The sequence below is a fragment of the Bos javanicus genome, chromosome 9, assembly GCF_032452875.1.
Source record: "Bos javanicus breed banteng chromosome 9, ARS-OSU_banteng_1.0, whole genome shotgun sequence".
NCBI classification, from domain to species: Eukaryota; Metazoa; Chordata; class Mammalia; order Artiodactyla; family Bovidae; genus Bos; species Bos javanicus.
The window spans coordinates 80,873,906-80,894,420 of NC_083876.1; the positions used below are offsets into that span (position 1 = coordinate 80,873,906).

A 20,515-nucleotide genomic window follows, 5' to 3' on the forward strand; every position below is an offset into this window, starting at 1 on the left:
TCGGGAGCGAATTCTGGACGGACCTGGGCGCCCCGGACCAGTGAGCTGCGGCTGCAACAGAAAAAGGCAACTGCTCAGCTATAGTCCACGCCCCCTTCCCGCTCCGGTGACAGTGTCTGTGGAAAGTCGCCTTTGTGATTTCTGGAGAGCACCGAGCGGGACGACGGCCGTCCAGCCGGGTCGTCCGTGCCAGGCGACAAAGAAAAGGTTTCCTGGTGGACCATCATCCCTTCCCTCTAAACAGCCCGCACCCCGGGGGCCTGAAAATGCTTAGATCTACGTGGAATTTTCTGAAACGTCACAAAAAGAAATGCATCTTCCTGGGCACGGTCCTCGGAGGTGGGTGACAGCGTTCTTGGCAAGGCGCATTGGAAGAAGGGGGTGGGAGAGGGGTGTCTGTCTTCAAAAATAGAGGCGGAGAAACCACAGCCCAGGATTCGATGAACCATGAGACGGGGAATGGGGTGCCAGACCTCCAAGGCTCTTTAAAGAAAGAAAGTGAAGTCACTCAGTCGTGTCCGATTCTTTGCGACCCCATGGACTGTAGCCTACCAGGCTCCTCCATCCATGGGAATTTTCCAGGCAAGAGTACTGGAGTGGGTTGCCATTTCCTTCTCCAAGGCTCTTTACATCTCTGCAATTGTGAAATGTGTGCCCTTTGCCCTGGCACTGCCCCTTACTCTGTTTTTCGCCTTTTTCTCACTGCCTTTGAGATAACCCACCTCAGTATTTGGGCGGTGGGGGTGGTGGGGGTTGTTTGTTTCTTGGGTTCTTTTCTCTCTCTCTCTCTCTTATTTTTTTGTTTCAAGACACCGTTCTCTTACACATTTTTTTCTTATTCTCTTCTCTTGTTTTCCCATGAAATTCTTCTGTTTGCCACTCTCAGGACTTGATTTGGCATTCATCCTTCGCAAAAGTTTCACAATATTGGAGGAGAGTAAACTAAAGCTTGCACTTCGAGTCTTGTTTAAAGTTATTTCGAATTTTTTGAACACAGCACAGTTGTACTGAAAGACTGTGCTAGAAGGTATATGCTAGAAACACAGATCAATATTTTAGCTCTGTTCCTGCTCTTTTAGAATACAAACTGTGTAGTAAACTAGGAAGTAAGAAAGTACTTGCAGGATGCTGGGCAAGCAGGATCTTCAAGACTGGGATGAACTCCAACTAATTCACATAATTATGTTACCCAGGCTGAGAGGAGATTTAGAAACAGATTAGATAACAATCTTGAGAGCCTTTTCCTCATAAAGTAATCATGTCCTAATGAGTGGAGACCTGAAGGGAAGAACAAAATGTCTTGGGTGATACAGGAGAAAGAAATGCAGGAATGAGAAGAGGGAATTTTTAGCATTGGGTTTTTTTGAGAAATATTGTCACTAACTACATACTTTGGTTACAAAAGTAGTCAAAGGCAAAAGCAGCAGTTTCACAAAAAATTTGGTTGTTTTTCTCTTACTATTGATTATATTTTATGGCTCCCAAACAATTTGAAATTGACAGTACTCTTAGTAATTCAGCTCTGTTGATTCTTGAAAATTTGAAACAGGCTTCTTGTTAATGAGGCAAGGTGAGTGTTTTCCTTTTCTCTGAGGTCTATCACAAATCAATAATGATCAAGTATAAATTTTTATGGCATTTGAAAAATTCTTTACAGATAAAAATATTTTTCAGCGTTTTTATCCACTGATATCTAATGTATATTTAAACTGTGCTGAAACTACTGAGTCCACTTTATTTGTAGAAGCTAACGATTTGTATGTGATGGAAGAAGTATAAATAGAATATTTTTGCCACGACTGAAGGAAAGAAAATGGTGTCTCTTTAGAACCTAAGAAAAAATAGCATACTCCTTTAGATTTGTGGAATGACCTAACGGTGTATTAGAAATAATCATAAGGGAAGCAAAAAAGTACATTTAAGAGATATACATTCTTTTTTTTTTTTTTTTCCCCAAAAATCTGTCGAGAGCTTTACAGGTACAGATTAAGAGGAAAGAGAAAGGCAAGGGTGAGGGGCAGGGGGAAAGTTCAGAGGAACAGGAAAAGAAAGTAATCCTAGTATTTTATAGCAAAAAGGGATGTCAGTTTAAAAGGAAAAAAAGAGTAGATGAGTGTGACTGGCATTTCTTTGAGCCTCATAGTCTTTCTTCTTCAAGGGATAGGTCTTATAATGTGGTACATATCAATCTAATTTAAGAAACATGTATCCCTTGCCAATAGTGTTGAAGGGCTTCCCTGGTAGCTCAGTCGGTAAAGATCTGCCTGCAATTCAGGAGATCTGGGTTTGATCCCTGGGTTAGGCAGATCCCCTGGAGAAGGAAATGGCAACCCACTCCAGTATTCTTGCCTGGAGAATCCCATGGACCGAGGAGCCTGGTGGACTGCAGTCCATGGGGTTGCAAGAGTTGGACATGATTTACTGACTAAACCACCACCATAGTGTTGAAAGTAATATGATTGGAAATACAAGATTCACAGAGATTTTTAATAGTAATAGCTACCATTTTGGGGGTACCCAGTGGGCCCTATATTAAGTTCTTCTGTTGAGTGGGGATGATGACAAGATAGCTATTGTTATCTGCATTCAAAAACATGGTAACCAGACTGCTAAGAATTTAAGAAACTCGCCAAGGATCCCAGAGTCCATAACCAGGAAGCTAGAACTCAAACCCCAGTGTGTTAGATCTAGAGCACTTTCTCTTTCTACACTGTACCATTCTGTCTTCATGAACTTATGGTCTGAGAGGAATGAAAACAAATGACTTAGTTTGTTCCAGCTGGTATAACAAAATACCACAGACTGGGTGGCTTATAATAACAGAAATTTATTTCTGACAGTTCTGGAGCCTGCAAGTCTAATATCAGGGGGCAAACCTGGCTTGGTGGGGCCCTGCTCCTGAGTTAGATCTTCACATGGCAGAAGGGTCTAGGGATCTCAGTGAAGTCCCTTTAATAAGAACATTAATCTCATTCTTGAGGGCTACACACCCATGCCCTAAGCACTTCCCAGAGACTCCATCCTCCCAACACCATGGAACAGGGCCTTAGAATTTCCGCAGATGAATGTAGAGGAGATACAAACTCAAAGCATAGCAACAAGTGTGCAAAACAGTAAGAGCTGAAAAAATGCTATACATATAAAACTGGCAAATAGCATGTGCAGTTGGGAAAAAAAAATTAGGAAAAGCCTTCATGGAAGTGGCATATTTTGATAGACTTGCAAATTAGGTAAGATATCAATATTCCTGCCCAAGAAGCTTGTGCATCCAGTGGTGGGCGGGGTAGGGGTGGGGGGGCGGCGCGGAAACCTCAGTTAAAAACTTTGAGTTATGGGCCTTCATAACTAGGAATTTGAATGACTGCTTTAGACAAAGTCATACGATTTGATCAGTTTTAAGACTAGAGCAGTGGTTCTCAACCTTTTTGGCCTGAGGTCTCCTTTACACTTTAAAAAATTAAGGACTCTAAAGAGCTCTATAAAATTTATGTCTAATAATAATTGTTTCCCTATTAAAAATTAAAACCAGAGTATTTTTGAAATAGTAATTATTTTAAAATGACAATAGTAAATCTATCACATATTAATGTAAATATTATTTTCAGAAAACAAGTGAGAAAAGTAGCATTGTTTTACATTTTTACGATCTCTTTACTGTCTGGTTTATATCTCTTTGCACATTTAGTCAGTTGCAATACTCACTGTCCTGTAGTCTTTAGAAAACTCCACTGTACACTCACTCATACAAGAATGAGAGTGAAAAAGGCAAAGAGCATTTGTGTTATTACAGAAATAATCTTTACTCACAGATGCCCTAGAAGGTTATTGTACGCCTGCAGGAGTGCCCAAGCCACACTTTGAAAACCTCTGTGCTAGGTGACTCAGACAGTAAAGAATCCATCTGCAGTGCAGGAGACACAGATTTGATCCCTGGATTGGGAAGATGCCCTGGAGAAGGAAATGGCGACCCACCCCAGTATTCTTGCCTGGAAATCCCGTAGATAAGAGGAGCTTGGTGGGCTACAGTCCATGGGAACCCAAAGAGTCAGACACGCCTGAGCGAATAACACTTTCTCTTTTTTCTCTTTAATGCCAGCAAAAGTGTTGCAGAGAACAACCGAATTCATATGTATTCACTTGCTGATTTATAAAAATCTCAGAGCATTGATTTATAATTTATATCGTAATCCCTGTAATGTCTTGGTTTCTTTAGTTTTTCATTAATTCATCCATTCATTCAACAAACATTTGAATGAGAGTGACTAGCCTCACTTTTTCAACTCAGGTGATGCAGAGAAATAAGACTCATTTCTTGACTTTGAGGAACTCATGGTGCGTCCAGAAAGCAGAAATGGAAATAAACAAAAGTAGTGCGATCATCGTATCAGAGTACCATGGCAGAGGAGGGTCTGTGGGAGCATAGAGAGAGAGTCGTGTTCAGCAAGCCCCACTGAAGAATCAGCTGGAGTCACAGCTACAGAGGAGAAGGGAACATGGGAAAGGGGATGTTCAGCACAAATATGTATTGAGCGTCAATTGTGTACCAGGAGAATTCTCTACAGTCCATGGGATCACAAAGAGTCAGACACAACTGAGAGACTTTCACTTCACTTCATGATATAGAAAGACTAGAAGACATTTTGCTTTGCCATCCGTGTTCTGAAAGGAAACCTCAAAACATTTTACATTTATTTTTTGAGATATTTAATGAATTTTCATTATTTATAACTAAAGAAATTTTAAAGCTCCTATAATCCAAATCTTTCATTTTTATGAAGAAATTTAAATCCAGAAAGATGGGACATGCTTCAAAGTTTCCTACCTCGTTGATGCCTCGGCTATCGGTGTCCGATCTCTTTCAGACCAGAATTCAAGCAGCAAGTCAGGTGTATAGATCCTGAGCTCCATGTTTTAGGCAATGAATTCTCTGCCTTCATTCTTATTTCCCTAGGGAAACAAATCTGACCAACAAAACCCCAGAATTTATGAATTTTGAGAATGAGAAGCTGGATAAATTAGTCCTTGTGTAGAGACTTACTTCAATGCTAATTCAAGGGAAAGAATGGATTATAGAATTTTACGCTAACACTGCGTGCTAGTTTGCTAGGGCTGCCATAACAGAGTACCACGTACTGAGTGGCTTAAGCAAGAGAAACTTATTGTCTCACAGCTCTGGAGGTCAGAATTTATTCCATCTAAGGGCTATAAGAGAAGGATCTGTTTCAGGCCCCTCTCCTTGGCTTGTAGATAACTCTCCCCTCCTGTGTCTTCATGTCATCTTCCCTGTACACATGTCTGTGTCCAGTGTTCCCCTTTTTATAAGAACAGCAGTCATACTGGATCAAGCCCATCTAATGACCTTTTAACTTGATTATGGCTACAAAGACCCTATCTCCACATAATGTCATTTTCTGAAATACTGGGGCTTCAACTTGTTAATTTGGCGTAGGACACTCTTCAATCCATCATAATTTATTCTTTTAGCTTTAGTAACCATATACTACGGTTACCAAATAGACAATACAGTTAGTTGAGCTTGAACAATACAGGTTTGAACTGTGCTAGGCCTTTTATAGGGAGCTTCCCTGGTGGCTCAGCGGTAAAGAATCCTTCTGCAACGCAGGAGACACCGGTTCAGTCCTTGGGTCGGGAAGATCCCCTGGAGATGGAAATGGCAACCCACTCCGATATTCTCGCTCAAAAAATACCATGGACAGAGGAGCCTGGTGGGCTATGGTCCATGGGGTTGCAAAGTGTCAAACACAGCTGAAGTGAGGGAACATGCATGCACGCAAGCGGGCCACTTATATGCAGATTTTTTCAGTAAATACTGCAGCACTGCAGATCCTCAGCTGGTTGAATCCAAGGGTGCAGAACTGTGCAGTGGGCCCACTGTAAAGTTGCATGCAGATTTTCCACTTCTGGAGGGAATGTTCTGCACTCCTAACCCTGGAGATGTTGAAAGGTCAACTGTAGTCCCTAAAGTACTTTTATCAGACACTCTTGAAAATTTAATAAAAGCAGTGGACCTTCTCCTCAGGAAAGCACATAGACCAATCAAATTGATTGTTACTCCAGAAAATTCTTAACTATTCAAGGGGTGTCGTTGCAGCATTTCATTTTACACTACTGTTGTTTGAGGAATAATAATTATGTTACACAAAATTTTTAGCCATCAGTCAAATAAAAGCAATTCACTGAGAAGTTGTTATGTGAGAGTTGCCTGTCAAACAGCTACTTTGTGAAACATAAATCAGTTTCTTCATTCCGTTAGTATTATGGCACTGCCATCAGTTTATTGAGGCTGGGTTATGAGAAGGGTAGCTCTGGAGCCGTATGTGAATTTTGATTTATTCTTTACAGATGAGTAAAATGCATTTATTTGCATACAAACAAAAGCAGTCACACTTTGTTTCTAATTATTTGTAGCGCATACTCTCACTGAACTATGACTTTTAAGATATATAACATATCAGTTCATCTGTATTGCTTACATTGGTGAAAATAGTTCAGGATATGTATTCACTTTGACGTTCCTAGAGGACTGTCTCTTCCCCACTGATGACAAACATCAAATCCATTTACTGAGCTCACATACAATCCTTATATTCTTCTTGTCGTATTGAAGGCTACAGACAGTTGGAGGTAGGTGAGGATTAGTTACTTCCTACAACCTTGTTGCCAAGTTATTATGAAACAAATTTGGCACACGTTAAAACATCTGTTAGCAAGCATAGATTAAAACAGTATCATTACTTGGTCTGTAAATTCATTGAAATCCCAGTGTCCTTTATTGATGCAGCAATAGAACACACATAAAAGATTTACTGGAAGCAAATGCAACAATATTCTCAATGTAGGATTCTGTTGGCCTTTTGGTTAACTCTCTTGTCTAAGAATCCTTTGAACTATCTATTCCTAAAAGGTGAAGGATTTGCTAGGTTAGTGTATTCTTGTTCAAATGAATATTACTAAAATGTTTTAGCTAACCCAGTATCTTAAACATTTAATCTGTAAAAAGCCATTTCTGATATTTATTGTGCTTGGTAAAAGTTAGTTTAAGTACTTACACCTTGAAATGTGGCTTTTGACCAAATGCTAACTAACCATGCCAGAGTGTTCACTTTACCAGCCAGGACATTTGATTGCCCACAGGGTATGACCAAAATGTGCCCATTTATGTTACACTGTCTATACTTATATGTGTTAAAGTAAATTACAGGCACACGACCCCACCTATATTTTTATACTGTTATAAGTTAGGAATTTCTGTACAGTCTTCCCTCTCCCTTTTTCGCCTAAGTTTCTAGTTCTCCATGTCTGCCTGACTACCTACCTTTCTTTTAGTCTTCCTTTAAAATTTTTTCTTATATTTTTAAAAATACTACATTTTGATTGAAGAAAATGTGGAAACCATAGAGAAGCAAGCAGAAGGAAAAAAAGTCACCCACTATCCCACTCTTCAGCAGTGATCATTGTTAGAAATTAAAATCCAGCTGTTACATATATATCTACTTATATTAAAAAGCAAAACTTTCAGTATCTTATTTTTTTGTCTAACAATATGACATGGATATTTCCTTGAGTCATGAACTATTTAGCAATGTGGTTTTAAATAGCTGTAAGATTCCATTGTATAGCTAGGCCATAATGCATTTAAACAATCCCCTTTTGTTGGACACTTAGAATATCTCCAGTTCACTATTAAAGGCATCGCCTGACTTTGTACACTTAATTCCTTTCTGTTTCTTCAGACTTCATCTTTATGTACCCATCTGCCATTGACTTTTAAAATGCCAATCTCCTTTTCTTTTTCTTTAGGTTGCAATTTTTATATAATTCTTTAATTTAGGTTTTTAAAAGTTGTGATTTTTAGCTTTTCACTAATATAAGCCCTATATTTGGAAAACTTGGGTTAAAAATACCCTTTGGAATTTTTAATACTCTAATAAACTGGATTAGTATACTAACTTGTTTTTGAAAATAATTTTAGGAGTATATATCCTGGGAAAATATGGACAGAAGAAAATCAGAGAAATACAAGAAAGGGAGGCTGCAGAATACATTGCCCAGGCACGACGACAGTATCACTTTGAAAGCAACCAGAGGACTTGCAATATGACAGGTAAGACAGAGAAATATTTATACATGTGTAAAGTTGCTTGATGATTTATATTAATTTACATATCTCCAGGAGCAAAATTAGAGGAAAAGGCAAAAATGACAAATCTAGCAAGTGTTTACCTGATTTAACTGAAATACATCATTTAATGTGGATTTTAAAAATCAATGTAAATTAATAATGCAACATAAATGCTAGTTTATTCATTTTCTTTATTCATCCAGCAAATACTCAGTACTGGGGAAGCATAAGGTGAGCAATTGAAGAAAAAAAGACCTGGCATTCAGAGTTTATATGCTGAAGTGAAGTGAAGTCGCTCAGTCGTGTCCGACTCTTTGTGACCCCATGGACTATAGCCTACCAGGCTCCTCTGTCCATGGACTTTTCCAGGCAAGAGTACTGGAATGGGTCGCCATTTCCTTCTCCAGGGGATCTTCCCAAGCCAGGGACTGAACCCGGGTCCCCTGCATTGCAGGCAGACGCTTTACTGTCTGAGCCACCAGGGAAGCCCGTTTATATGCTAGTGGGAGAAAATGATGATAAACACTAGGTAAATAGCTTTAACTGTTTATAAGGAGAATGAGCTGTGTGAGGGGTGGGGATGCTCTTTAAGGTAGGGCAACCAACAGAATCAGGCCTCTTTACCTCTAAGGAGAAATTAAGTGGGACAATGGAGAGAATGCCTGAGGTGGAAACAAGCTTGGCTATTCCCATATTTGAGAAACAGCAGAAAGGCTGTGTAGCTAGAGTAGCATGAGTAATGGAAGTGTGGTAGGAGATGAGGTTGCAGGAGTGCCCTGCTGCGCTCTGGCCATGTAGGCCATAGTCAAGACTCCCGTTTCTTACACTTACAGAGGCATCTGCAGAACTGTCCATCTAGCACAGTAGTATACATTGAACCAGTGTGAATCAGTGGTAATAATTTAATCTCCAGAGCTAGAAACCTCCTGGAAGGATGCTGTGACAAAAGCAGCTGCCCATATTTGAAGAAGGCAAGGTGTTGTGATATATTTTTCTTAACTCCTTGAAGAATTAGTCTTCAAATCCATGTCAAACTTGTTTTTCTTTGTTTGTTGTTTAAAGTCTAATCCTTCCTTCTTTCAAGAACAACTAATTTAGAAAAAAATTATAAAGGTAGGTTCTTTTTGTTCTATTTTAAAAGTAGAATTTTTTTTTCAAGGTTGGAAGAACTTTATTTTTAGTTTAGTCTCATTTGACAGATAAAGAGACTGGAATTAAGAAGGTTAAGAGACACATTTAGTTGTGGCCATAGTATGGCTTTTAATGTTTGAAATAATAATACTTCAGTCTATAAAGAAAAAATTAATCATAAATGCTATATAAAATGGCAACTCAGATAAGGTACAGTAAGTAAGAGCACAGGTTCAAGGTGGAGGCAGTTCTGGTTCCATTCCTAGTTTTGCTTGTGATGTCTATGTGTCTTTGGGCAAATCTAAATGTAGTTCTTTCTCTATAAAATGATCATCATAAAACGCACTTCATAAATATTTTATGAGGAAGTGATGAGATAATTTATATAAACTGCTTGATATTTAATAAATGCTCGGTAACGAACAACTTTTTAAAAATTATGTATTTCTTTGAATCAGTATTTAGCTTTCAACATAGTGGTACTACCAAGGGCATTTTAATGAATTTTTAGAGAATAAGAACATTCCATTTTTCCTTTCCTTTTATTTTAAGGAAAAAAAAAAATCTCATCTCTTGAATGAGAGATTCTTTAAATTCTGTAGTGCTTTATAATTTTCAGAAGTTTCACATACATAATTTCATATAATCCCATAATAACCCTCCCCCCCCACCACTGTTATAATGTCCCTCCTCCTCTTCCCTCTCTCCACTGGTAATGACTAATTTAAGAATAGTTCATTTCTAGTTATTACTCAAATTTTTAAAAAGTGGAAAAAACTAACTTCTGGGGTCTGAAAATACATCTCAGCTTGATATGGACCCTTGTGTCAATTTAAGTGCTCTGAGCAGCACAGCTCAGATGCAGTTAGATGTACAGGAGACTGACTGGGAGGACACCCCTGCAGAATAAGAGGCGGGGAGCAGAAGCTACCAAGGAGAGCCTTCAGCCCCTGGTGCGGGTGTGATGCTGTGACTAGAACGGGCAAAGGAAGGAAGGTTGGGTAAGAAGAGACTCTGACAACAGCACAGTTCTGAGAAATCTTGACAGGCCAATCGGGAGTCCTGAAGCCGAAGAGTTCTGGTAGAGGAGTCCCTCAGAAGTGGGCCTGCTTTTGTATCCTCACTAAGTAACTGTCCCTGTCTGGGAGCAGTTTACATCCAGAGACATGGCAGCTAGAGCTCTCAGTCAGTTATGGCTCCTCCCAGCAGAAAATGTGTGGATAGCACATTTCCATGACCATCACACCCGTTAGATGAATAAATAGCTAATATAAGGCAGTTAAAACTAAAATATGGTGCTAAAAGCCAAAATATAGGTTCACTGAAAAAATTTCGAAATTAGCTTTCTGATGTATATTGATAATGGGGTAACAAATCGTATAAGTAATTTCTATTCTTTTGAGTAAGAGGTAATGAACATACTAGAAAAATTTACTGCTTTTAGGTAAATATAGTTAGTTTTTAACATAAGAAGCTGGTCCTAGTTTGAAAGATAGCATCTAGTGGAATGCCTCTGTACCCTGCCCACTGACTTTATCATGTTCATGATTTTTATTAAAGATTTGTAAAGAATGACCATGAAATTTACACATGACACAATGCTTGGATGTGTAACTAACACTACAAATGAAGTTTTGGAATACAGAATAGTCTAGTCCCATTTAAGTGATAGACTGGGTTAAAAGAATTGTTCTGCACTAAAAGTCAATTGTACTGAGTCAGGATTATCCAAACTTGCTTAGAAGCAGGATGTATGAGAAAAGAGTGGGAATTCTAGGTGAGCATAAGCTTATTATGAACAGAGTAGGATATGACTTCTGGAAATATTAATTTACTCTTAGACTACACTAGTAAAGTCTGTTCGGCTCAAAGGTAGTTATATAACATGCTCTGTGGTAGTCAGAGCACAAGTCCATTTCTGCCTCTCACATGTTAAGGAGATACAAACTGGAATGTGTCAGAAGAAGCCAAATAAGTATAATATTAAAAAGCGCTAACAGTTACTGAGCACTTCCATGTGTAAAGAAGCAGTGTCCTAAATGCCTTTTATCCTTAACCCTTCCAGCAGTCCTGTGAGGTAGACCCACTGTCACCCTCAGTTCACAGATGAGGAAACTGAGGCACGGGGTTAAATGATTTGCTCAGGGTCACACAGATTCAAGGCAGGTGAAGGGTTGTCCTGTGATTTGTGGTTGCACCAGGGGTGTTTATCATGGAGGCCGGATGGCTAAAACAGGACATGAAAGCTGTATTCAACTCAATACAGAAACATATTTGTTCAGTGTTAGTACAGATGCCTGGAAGAGAAGAATAGCCTTGTCTTTAGTTGAATATGCTCAAGTGGGAAGTCAGGAGCTCTTATCTCTCCCGAGATAAGAGAATTACTGAAGAGACTTCTCTTAAATCATGTCATCATACCCCATACTCTTTAACGTTTCCTACTAACCACATTTCCTAAATGTAGGACTCTAGCAGTGCTTTTTCTTGGTAGGATAAAATATCATGCTTAGGCTAGATGTATATACCATGGACACTAAGAAACCACATTTTACATTGACTCTGAGCTCCTGCTATCGCTAGTGGTCTCAGTAGCTTAGGTGATTTAATCATGTGCCTTGAGGAAATATGCTGAAGCAACAGAGTGCAGCGCTGAAGTAAAGGATTAGAGTAGGTCAGAAGCTGAACTTCCTATAGAAAAAAAATTAACATGGATTTTATAATGTCCTGCCTAGTCAAGAAGTAAAAATCATACACTAAAGTTTTCCCTTTTAGAATATAGCATTTGTAATCTCTGATATTTTTTCATATTGTTATCATTGCTTCTTTAGTGTTAGACATTCACTTTAAATTTATGTGTTTACACTTCTACAACATGTTGGTATTTAGAGTTACAGGCAGTAGCCATTGTCAAAACCAAAACTACATCTCAGCAGTTCTGAGTTTCTATTAATAGCCTGATGCGCTTTTGTCTAGGTTATAGCAAATGCCTACACTTTGTGGTGGTGGTTGGTGGTTTAGTCGCTAAGTCATGTCCGACTCTTGTGACCCCATGGACTGACTGTAGCCCACCAGTCTCCTCTGTCCATAGGATTTTCCAGGTAAGAATACTGGAGTGGGTTGACATTTCCTTCTGCAGGGGATCTTCCTGACCCAGGGATCGAACTCAGGTCACCTGCATTGCAAGCACTCTCCTGCATTGCAGGCAGATTCTTTACCAACTGAGCCACCAGGGAAGCCCACTGTGTGTAGTAATTTTAATAACTAAATGTTTTCTAAAATTAGAAATGTGAAGCAAAAGGTACAGCTAAAGATAAAAGATCATTTTATTAAATCAGAAATAAACATTTTTTTTTTAAAGATCTGCAAAAATAAAGAATTATCCATAGTCCATAGGTTAAAGACCAACACTGTTAAGATTTGGGAATTAATTCTTCCCATTTTTTCTTCTATATGTAATTGTGATCATAATAGGTATATGCATAATTTTGCTTTGTGTGAGCAGGTAAGTAATTTATTAGTATGTAACTAGTTTTTATTATTAAAAATTTATTTGAAAACTCCAGCCTTCACCTTCCCTTCTGACACTCATTATTTGCTAGCTCTGTCATGGAGCCCAAAACAATGTGCATTTCTCGGTGAAGGCAGTCCTGTCACTCATGAACTTTCTAATTTTCTGTTTGTATTACAGTGCTGTCCATGCTCCCAACACTGAGAGAGGCCTTGATGCAGCAACTCAACTCTGAGAGCCTTACAGCTCTGCTGAAAACCAGGTAAACTCAAGTTATAGCAATTCTTTATGCAGCACGCTGAGAGTTTATAGACTGTATCTGAAATACTTTTCAAAAGTCTTTAATTTCCTTATTTTTCTAATTAAAGCTTAAGATAAATAGACACACTTATAAAAAAATATTTACTAACAATATCATTGAATTCATATTTCGTGCATTTGTTTATGCTCTACCTTGATGTGCAAAGTATTTAGGGTGACAGTATTTGTATGTATTCTGGTTTTCATGTGAAGAGGTTTTCTGTCACTTTGACATTTATTCAGAAATATAATTTTGAGTACTTATTGAATGTGTTGCTGAACCAGATGTTGTGAAGCTGCTAGTTATATTAAATCTCTGTCTCTTAAAGTGTTTACAGCATAATAGATAAAGCATGTGAACATACATTTTAAATAAATAAGGCATATGAACTTAAATTTTATATGATTAATAAGATGAAGTACAAATAAAACATGAACGTATGATAATGATTTATCATACCATGACAGTGTACCTTTCACATAGAGGCCCTTATACATGGAGCATAATATGTTTTTGTTTAGTTGCTAAGTTGTATCTGACTCTTTTGCAACCACATGACTGTAGTCCACCAGGCTCCCCTGTCTATGGGACTTCTGGGCAAGAATACTGGAGTGGGTTGCCATTTCCTTCTCCATGAATCTTCCCAATCCAGGGATCAAACCTACGTCTCCTGCATTGGCAGGCAGATTACCACTGAGCCACCTGGGAAGCCCGTAGTATGTATTGAAATACTGTAATTTAGTGTGATGCTCTGTTAATTTAAAAAGATTTCCAGAAGGAAATGCTTCTTCCTTTAATGGACAAGAAGAGAGTAGGGGTGAGGAGTGGGGAAAGGTTTCACTTGAATGTATTTTAATAATTGGGCCCTTAGTGAAAAATATTCACCTGCCTTGTAACCATCCTCCAGTAGGCAGGGGATAGAAGGTGCTCTTTCTGGAGTGTCTGTCTGTTCCAGGCCCGGTGCTGGAAACATTTGGGTGAAAGTGAAGTCGCTCAGGCGTGTCGACTCTTTGCGACCCCGTGGACTGTAGCCCACCAGGCTCCTCCATCCATGGGATTCTCCAGGCAAGAATACTGGAATGGGTTGCCATTTCCTTCTCCAGGGGATCTTCCCGACCCAGGGATTGAACCCAGGTCTCCTGCATTGCAGGCAGACGCTTTAACCTCTGAGCCACCAGGGAAGCCCTCCCAGTTAATTTCCACAATATCTTTGTGAGGCAGATAGTATCTATCATCTGCACTTTGCAAATAGGAATTTAGTGTTCAGGAAGATGACACAGCAAGCTGGAAAGTTCCTTTGAAAACATTTTCTATAATCAAGTCATACCTTCCAAAATAACAATGGATTTGTGTACTCGGGTACACAAATGGAATTGTATACAATAGATTTGTGTAGTGTTTTTGGAGAGTGTAAATTGTAATTTTTTAATTGGAAAACATACACAGCTTTGAATGGATTTAAGGCAAATTGTGTCACAAGCAGTTTTTAAAGGGTTAAAACAAAGTTTAAAAATCAAGTAACAATAAAAGAAAATGTATCCCCCCCAAAAAAGTGTGAGTACCTGGATAATACACCCATTTTGCAATAGTGCAACTAAGTACATATTATTGACTGTCCATAGTCCACGCAGAGTTACAACTCTACTTATCAACATCTTGCTGACAGTTCCTAGAGATAACTATTTTAGAAAAGGTAGAACCTGGACGTTCTCTCCTTCAACCAATTGATCAGATTTTTAAATCTGATTAAAGTATAATGCTAACAATACAAATTTTTTCCCTAACTTCGTGATTCTTAGAGATTGACACACTTTTACTACTTATGGATGTAGGGTTTAATTTATAAATTAGTTCATATAACTATATAAAGAAGAAGCATACAAGCAGATTGCTCCCAGTAAAATAAATACTTAATTACCTGTATGCACATAAGGAAGAGATACAAAAATAGGCTTTAATTGCCTTAAATTTTAGTCTTGTTGGGAAGACAAGACAAATGAAATAAGTGAATACACTTTATTAAAAGCAGCATATCAGTAGCAACAAACACAATAAGTGTAGCAACAAACACAGTGGCATTCTTTCTTGGTGATTAAACATAGGATTCAAGATAATTAAGATAAGGTCTCTGTCCCTTTAAGACCTTGTCATCCAAAGGAGGAATTAGATGAAATAAATTGTCATAATTCAAGACATTGAATTATGGTTAGTCTGTGTTAAAAAGTAAAAGCAAAATGTGGGAAGAAAATGTGAGAGGCTAGAGAGCAAAGGGATTAATTTTGATGGGTAAAACCTGGGCAGCTTTAAAGAAAAGGCATGAGCCCTCTTTTCTTTACACAGAGAGGAGAATTCTTGGAAGGATAAGATGGACAACAGTTCTCCTCATTCCCTGTTTCCTCTTTAAATATTTTCGTGTTATTTTTTCTTACCTTTCTTTTGATTTGAAATTGTTATATGCAGTTGGGGGCAATGAAGTTTCAGTGGCAAAGAATCTTAAACATCCTTCATCACAAGAGAGGCAGAACACTTAGGATTAGTTTAATTCTTAATTTGGTAATATATTTTGGTAACATTAAAGAGCCTGGTCATATTTAACTTGGAGTTGATTTCCATTAGACAAATCATTTGATAGGAATCTTGGCATAGAAAGTACCCTTTACATAGGTTTGGAATTAGAATCTTTTAAAAAGATAAAGTGAATTTTTTTCTCATTTTTTGTAAACACATACATTAAAAATGATCACCACAATCAAGCTAATTAATATATCCATCACTTCACATAGTTACCATTTTTTTAACGTGTGGTAACAACACTTCAGATCTATTCTCAGGAAATTCCAAGTATACAGAAGCATTATTAACTGTATTCAGCATACTGTACATTAGGTCTCATCTCAATTAAATCTTCCTGGGTAGCTCAAATGGAATGTGGGAGACCTGAGTTCAGTCCTTGGGTCAGGAATATCCCCTGGAGAAGGGCATGGCAACCCACTCCAGTGTTCTTGCCTGGAGAATTCCACGGACGGAGAAGCCTGCTGGGCTCCAGTCTATGCGGTCGCACAGAGTCGGACACAACTGAGCGACTACCAATTTCACTTTCACCTAAATCTACTTTTAAGTCTGTTAGCAGTGAATGTCAAAATGAAGAAATGTCCTGTATGGCTATAATTCTGTCATGTCCCACCAAAATCATGCCAGCTAAGTACAGCTTCAAGACAGATAACCTTAATTTGCCTTTCCATCAGTCAGTCAGTCAGTTCAGTCGCTCAGTCGCGTCCAACTCTTTGTGACCCCATGAATCACAGCACGCCAGGCCTCCCTGTCCATCACCAACTCCTGGAGTTCATCCAGACTCGAGTCCATCCAGTCAGTGATGCCATCCAACCATCTCATCCTCTGTTGTCCCCTTCTCCTCCTGCCCCCAATCCCTCTCAGCATCAGAGTCTTTTCCAATGAGTCAACTCTTCGCATGAGGTGGCCAAAGTACTGGAGTTTCAGCTTTAGCATCATTCCTTCCAAAGAAATCCCAGGGCTGATCTCCTTCAGAATGGACTGGTTGGATCTCCTTGCAGTCCAAGGGACTCTCAAGAGTCTTCTCCAACATCACATTTCAAAAGCATCCATTCTTCGGCGCTCAGCCTTCTTCACAGTCCAACTCTCACATCCATGCATGACCACAGGAAAAACCATAGCCTTGACTAGCCAGACCTTTGTTGGCAAAGTAATGTCTCTGCTTTTGAACATGCTATCTAGGTTGAACATAACTTTCCTTCCAAGGAGTAAGCGTCTTTTAATTTCATGGCTGCAGTCACCATCTGCAGTGATTTTGGAGCCCAGAAAAATAAAGTCTGACACTGTTTCCACTGTTTCCCCATCTATTTCCCATGAAGTGATGGGACCGGATGCCATGATCTTTGTTTTCTGAATATTGAGCTTTAAGCCAACTTTTTCACTCTCCACTTTCACTTTCATCAAGAGGCTTTTGAGTTCCTCTTCACTTTCTGCCATAAGGGTGGTGTCATCTGCATATCTGAGGTTATTGATATTTCTCCCGGCAATCTTGATTCCAGCTTGTGCTTCTTCCAGTCCAGCGTTTCTCATGATGTACCCTGTATATAAGTTAAATAAGCAGGGTGACAATATACAGCCTTGACGAACTCCTTTTCCTATTTGGAACCAGTCTGTTGTTCCATGTCCAGTTCTAACTGTTGCTTCCTGACCTGCATACAGATTTCTCAAGAGGCAGGTTAGGTGGTCTGGTATTCCCATCTCCTGAAGAATTTTCCACAGTTTCTTGTGATCCACACAGTCAAAGGCTATGGCATAGTCAATAAAGCAGAAATAGATGTCTTTCTGGAACTCTCTTGCTTTTTCCATGATCCAGCGGATGTTGGCAATTTGGTCTCTGGTTCCTCTGCCTTTTCTAAAACCAGCTTGAACATCAGGAAGTTCACGGTTCACGTATTGCTGAAGCCTGGCTTGGAGAATTTTGAGCATTACTTTACTAGCGTGTGAGATGAGTGCAATTGTGCGGTAGTTTGAGCATTCTTTGGGATTGCGTTTCTTTGGGGTTGGAATGAAAACTGACCATTTCCAGTCCTGTGGCCACTGCTGAGTTTTCCAAATTTGCTGGTATATTGAGTGCAGTACTTTCAGAACAGCATCATCTTTCAGGATTTGAAATAGCTCAACTGGAATTCCATCACCTCCACTAGCTTTGTTCGTAGTGATGCTTTCTAAGGCCCACTTGACTTCACATTCCAGGATGTCTGGCTCTAGGTGAGTGATCACACCATCGTGATTATCTTGGTTGTGAAGATCTTTTTTGTACAGTTCTTCTGTGTATTCTTGCCACCTCTTCTTGATATCTTCTTCTAGATCTGATAGATAGAGTGCCTGATGAACTATGGAATGAGGTTCGTGACATTGTACAGGAGACAGGGATCAAGACCATCCCCATGGAAAAGAAATGCAAAAAAGCAAAATGGCTGTCTGGGGAGGCCTTACAAATAGCTGTGAAAAGAAGAGAAGCGAAAAGCAAAGGAGCAAAGGAAAGATATAAGCATCTGAATGCAGAGTTTCAAAGAATAGCAAGAAGAGATAAGAAAGCCTTCCTCAGCAATCAGTGCAAAGAAATAGAGGAAAACAACAGAATGGGAAAGACTAGAGATCTCTTTCATGCCTTTCCATAGCCAGCTGCTATTGAGTACTTCCTGTATTAAAATTTTGGAACTACTATTTTCTTATTTCATTTAGAATTTCGGTAAGAATAACTTTGAGATTTATCTTAGGCAACATTCAAGAGATGTGATTTAACTGCATTAAAATACCTAATCCCTGAATTATGGTTGATACCCAGTTTAATATGGGACTAAAATATGGTATTCCACAACAAGGCTTGAGCAGTAGCTAAGGCTGCAGTAGGGCCCTGGTAGGATTTTCTCCATGTAGCTGTCAAACTTGTGCCATCTAGTAAAAGGTTACCTGAAGCTCTGCAGTCCCTCCAGTGGCAAAGAAAGATAAGAAACTAGTAATATCCCACAGTGGTAATGGTAGTTCAACTTCTTATTGAAATGTAAATTTATGTCTGATAATAATAATAAAGAATATGGGATTGTGTTTTTGTCATTTTTTTATTTCATTTTCCTTGTAATTTATTTTTATTGTATTTTACAAAAGTGTTCATCTGTGACGGATTGGAAATATGCAAACAAAAAAACTGGTTCTACCACGAAGGTGATTTGAACAGCAGTGAACTCCATCTGCATAGTACATTGGAGTACTATGCTGTGGTTTAAAAAAAAAAGATGGCTGTTATCTAATACTATTATGGAATGATGTCCAGGCTATATTGTTGCAAGTTTTAAAAAGTTAAAGTAAAGATGTATATAGTATGCTACCATTTGTCTAAAGGGGCAGATATGAATATATATATATATATATATATATATATATATATATTTGCCTATATAAAGAAAAACAATACAAAGTTAAAGGATATTTTTAATAGTTGCCTATGAAGAAGGAAACAAAAGTGAACAGAAACAGACTTCTTTGAATATCCTGTGTTGTAAAGTCATCGGGGAATATAAATACAAATATTTATAAATAAGTAAATATTTTACATATTTATAACTATGTTTAGTGTTTGAAAGCAATGTCTAAAGTGATAGTAAATTAAATGAAATAACCTAAATGTGCATCTAGTTGGTGCCGTAAGCACAAAAACAGAAACTGTGCTGTGCCTGCGTGCTTAGTCACGTCCAGCTCCTTGTGATCCTGCCAGGCTCCTCTGTCCATGGGGTTTTCCGGGCAAGAATACTGGAGCAGATTGCCATTTCCTTCACCAGGGGATCTTTCCGATCCAGGGATCAAACCCATGTCTCCTGTGTCTCCTGTATTGCAGGCAGATTCTTTACCCACTGAGTCATCAGGGAAGCCCAACAGAAACTATGCCAAGTGACTTTAAAACAGAAATTTGACTGTGTATTTTTAGTGGGATATATACTCTTAGAGCATACAGAATTGAAAAAACAAAAACCTTAAACTCTTTTTTCAGTATTGCTATTCTGAGACTGTTGTCCACAGAGTGAGGGATGAAGCAAATTGTAATTATATTGGTTTCACTGATTTCTAGTGCAGGCAGAAAGAAATACAGATATAAGATTAATGAGATTGTTAAAAAAAAGTGATCCTAATTTTGAATTAGAAGTATAAATATGAATTCATGATGTACTTTATCTCTTTAATATATGTAAAACAAATAAATACACACATATAGTGTACTAGCTGAGTTTTCTGAACCAGGACTCTCAGAGAAATGGATGATTTCAGGCTTGCAGCAAAAATTGAACAAAATGAACCCAGACACCTTTTGTGTCCGAAAGCAAGGAAGCTGTCAAAGACTAAAGGGTTCATTTCAGAAGAACTTAGGAAGTAACCTGGATATCCCCACAATGGTCAAAGACGGGCAGTTTGAAAATCAATAAGGGTAACAACTACAGTGGGTAGAAACACATCAAATATACATTTAAATGCCTGTGTTTGTAATGATATTTAAAAAAAAATACTTACCATTGAAGGATTATAGACCTACTTCATTATTTGTAAAATAGTAAATAAGGGAAAGATAAATATTACTCCTGTTTTCCTGTATGATTTTATAGTACACATATGCATATGCTCAGAAGGAGGAGAAAGGCTGGAAGGACACACACAGGTAATGGTGATGGTGGTCGTCTAGTCGCTAAGTCCTGTCTCTGACTTTTATGAAAATGGGTGTTACCATCAGTTACTGAAATTATAGTCATTTTCTAGTATAGCTTATGGGCTTTGTTTGTACAGTTACAGTTATCTTGTGATAAAATATAATTAAATATTGAACTGCAAAGTTCAAAGTTTTCTATTAAATTATCTAGATTATTATTTTCAT

The 20,515-nt window shown here is 38.4% G+C and overlaps 1 protein-coding gene across 2 annotated transcripts in view; it reads left to right on the top strand.

The window, feature by feature from the left end:
• Positions 1–3: 3 nt before the first annotated feature.
• Positions 4–20,515, top strand: part of PEX3 (peroxisomal biogenesis factor 3) — a 33,325-nt gene continuing 12,813 nt past the window's right edge. The window contains exons 1-3 of one of the 2 annotated variants that reach the window (XM_061428172.1): positions 4–339; positions 7,994–8,125; positions 12,963–13,044. In XM_061428172.1, coding sequence (XP_061284156.1) covers positions 267–339; positions 7,994–8,125; positions 12,963–13,044 — 287 coding nt within the window. In that variant the 5' untranslated portion in view covers positions 4–266. The remainder of the gene's footprint in view (positions 340–7,993; positions 8,126–12,962; positions 13,045–20,515) is intronic. The other variant, XM_061428173.1, reaches the window with a different exon arrangement.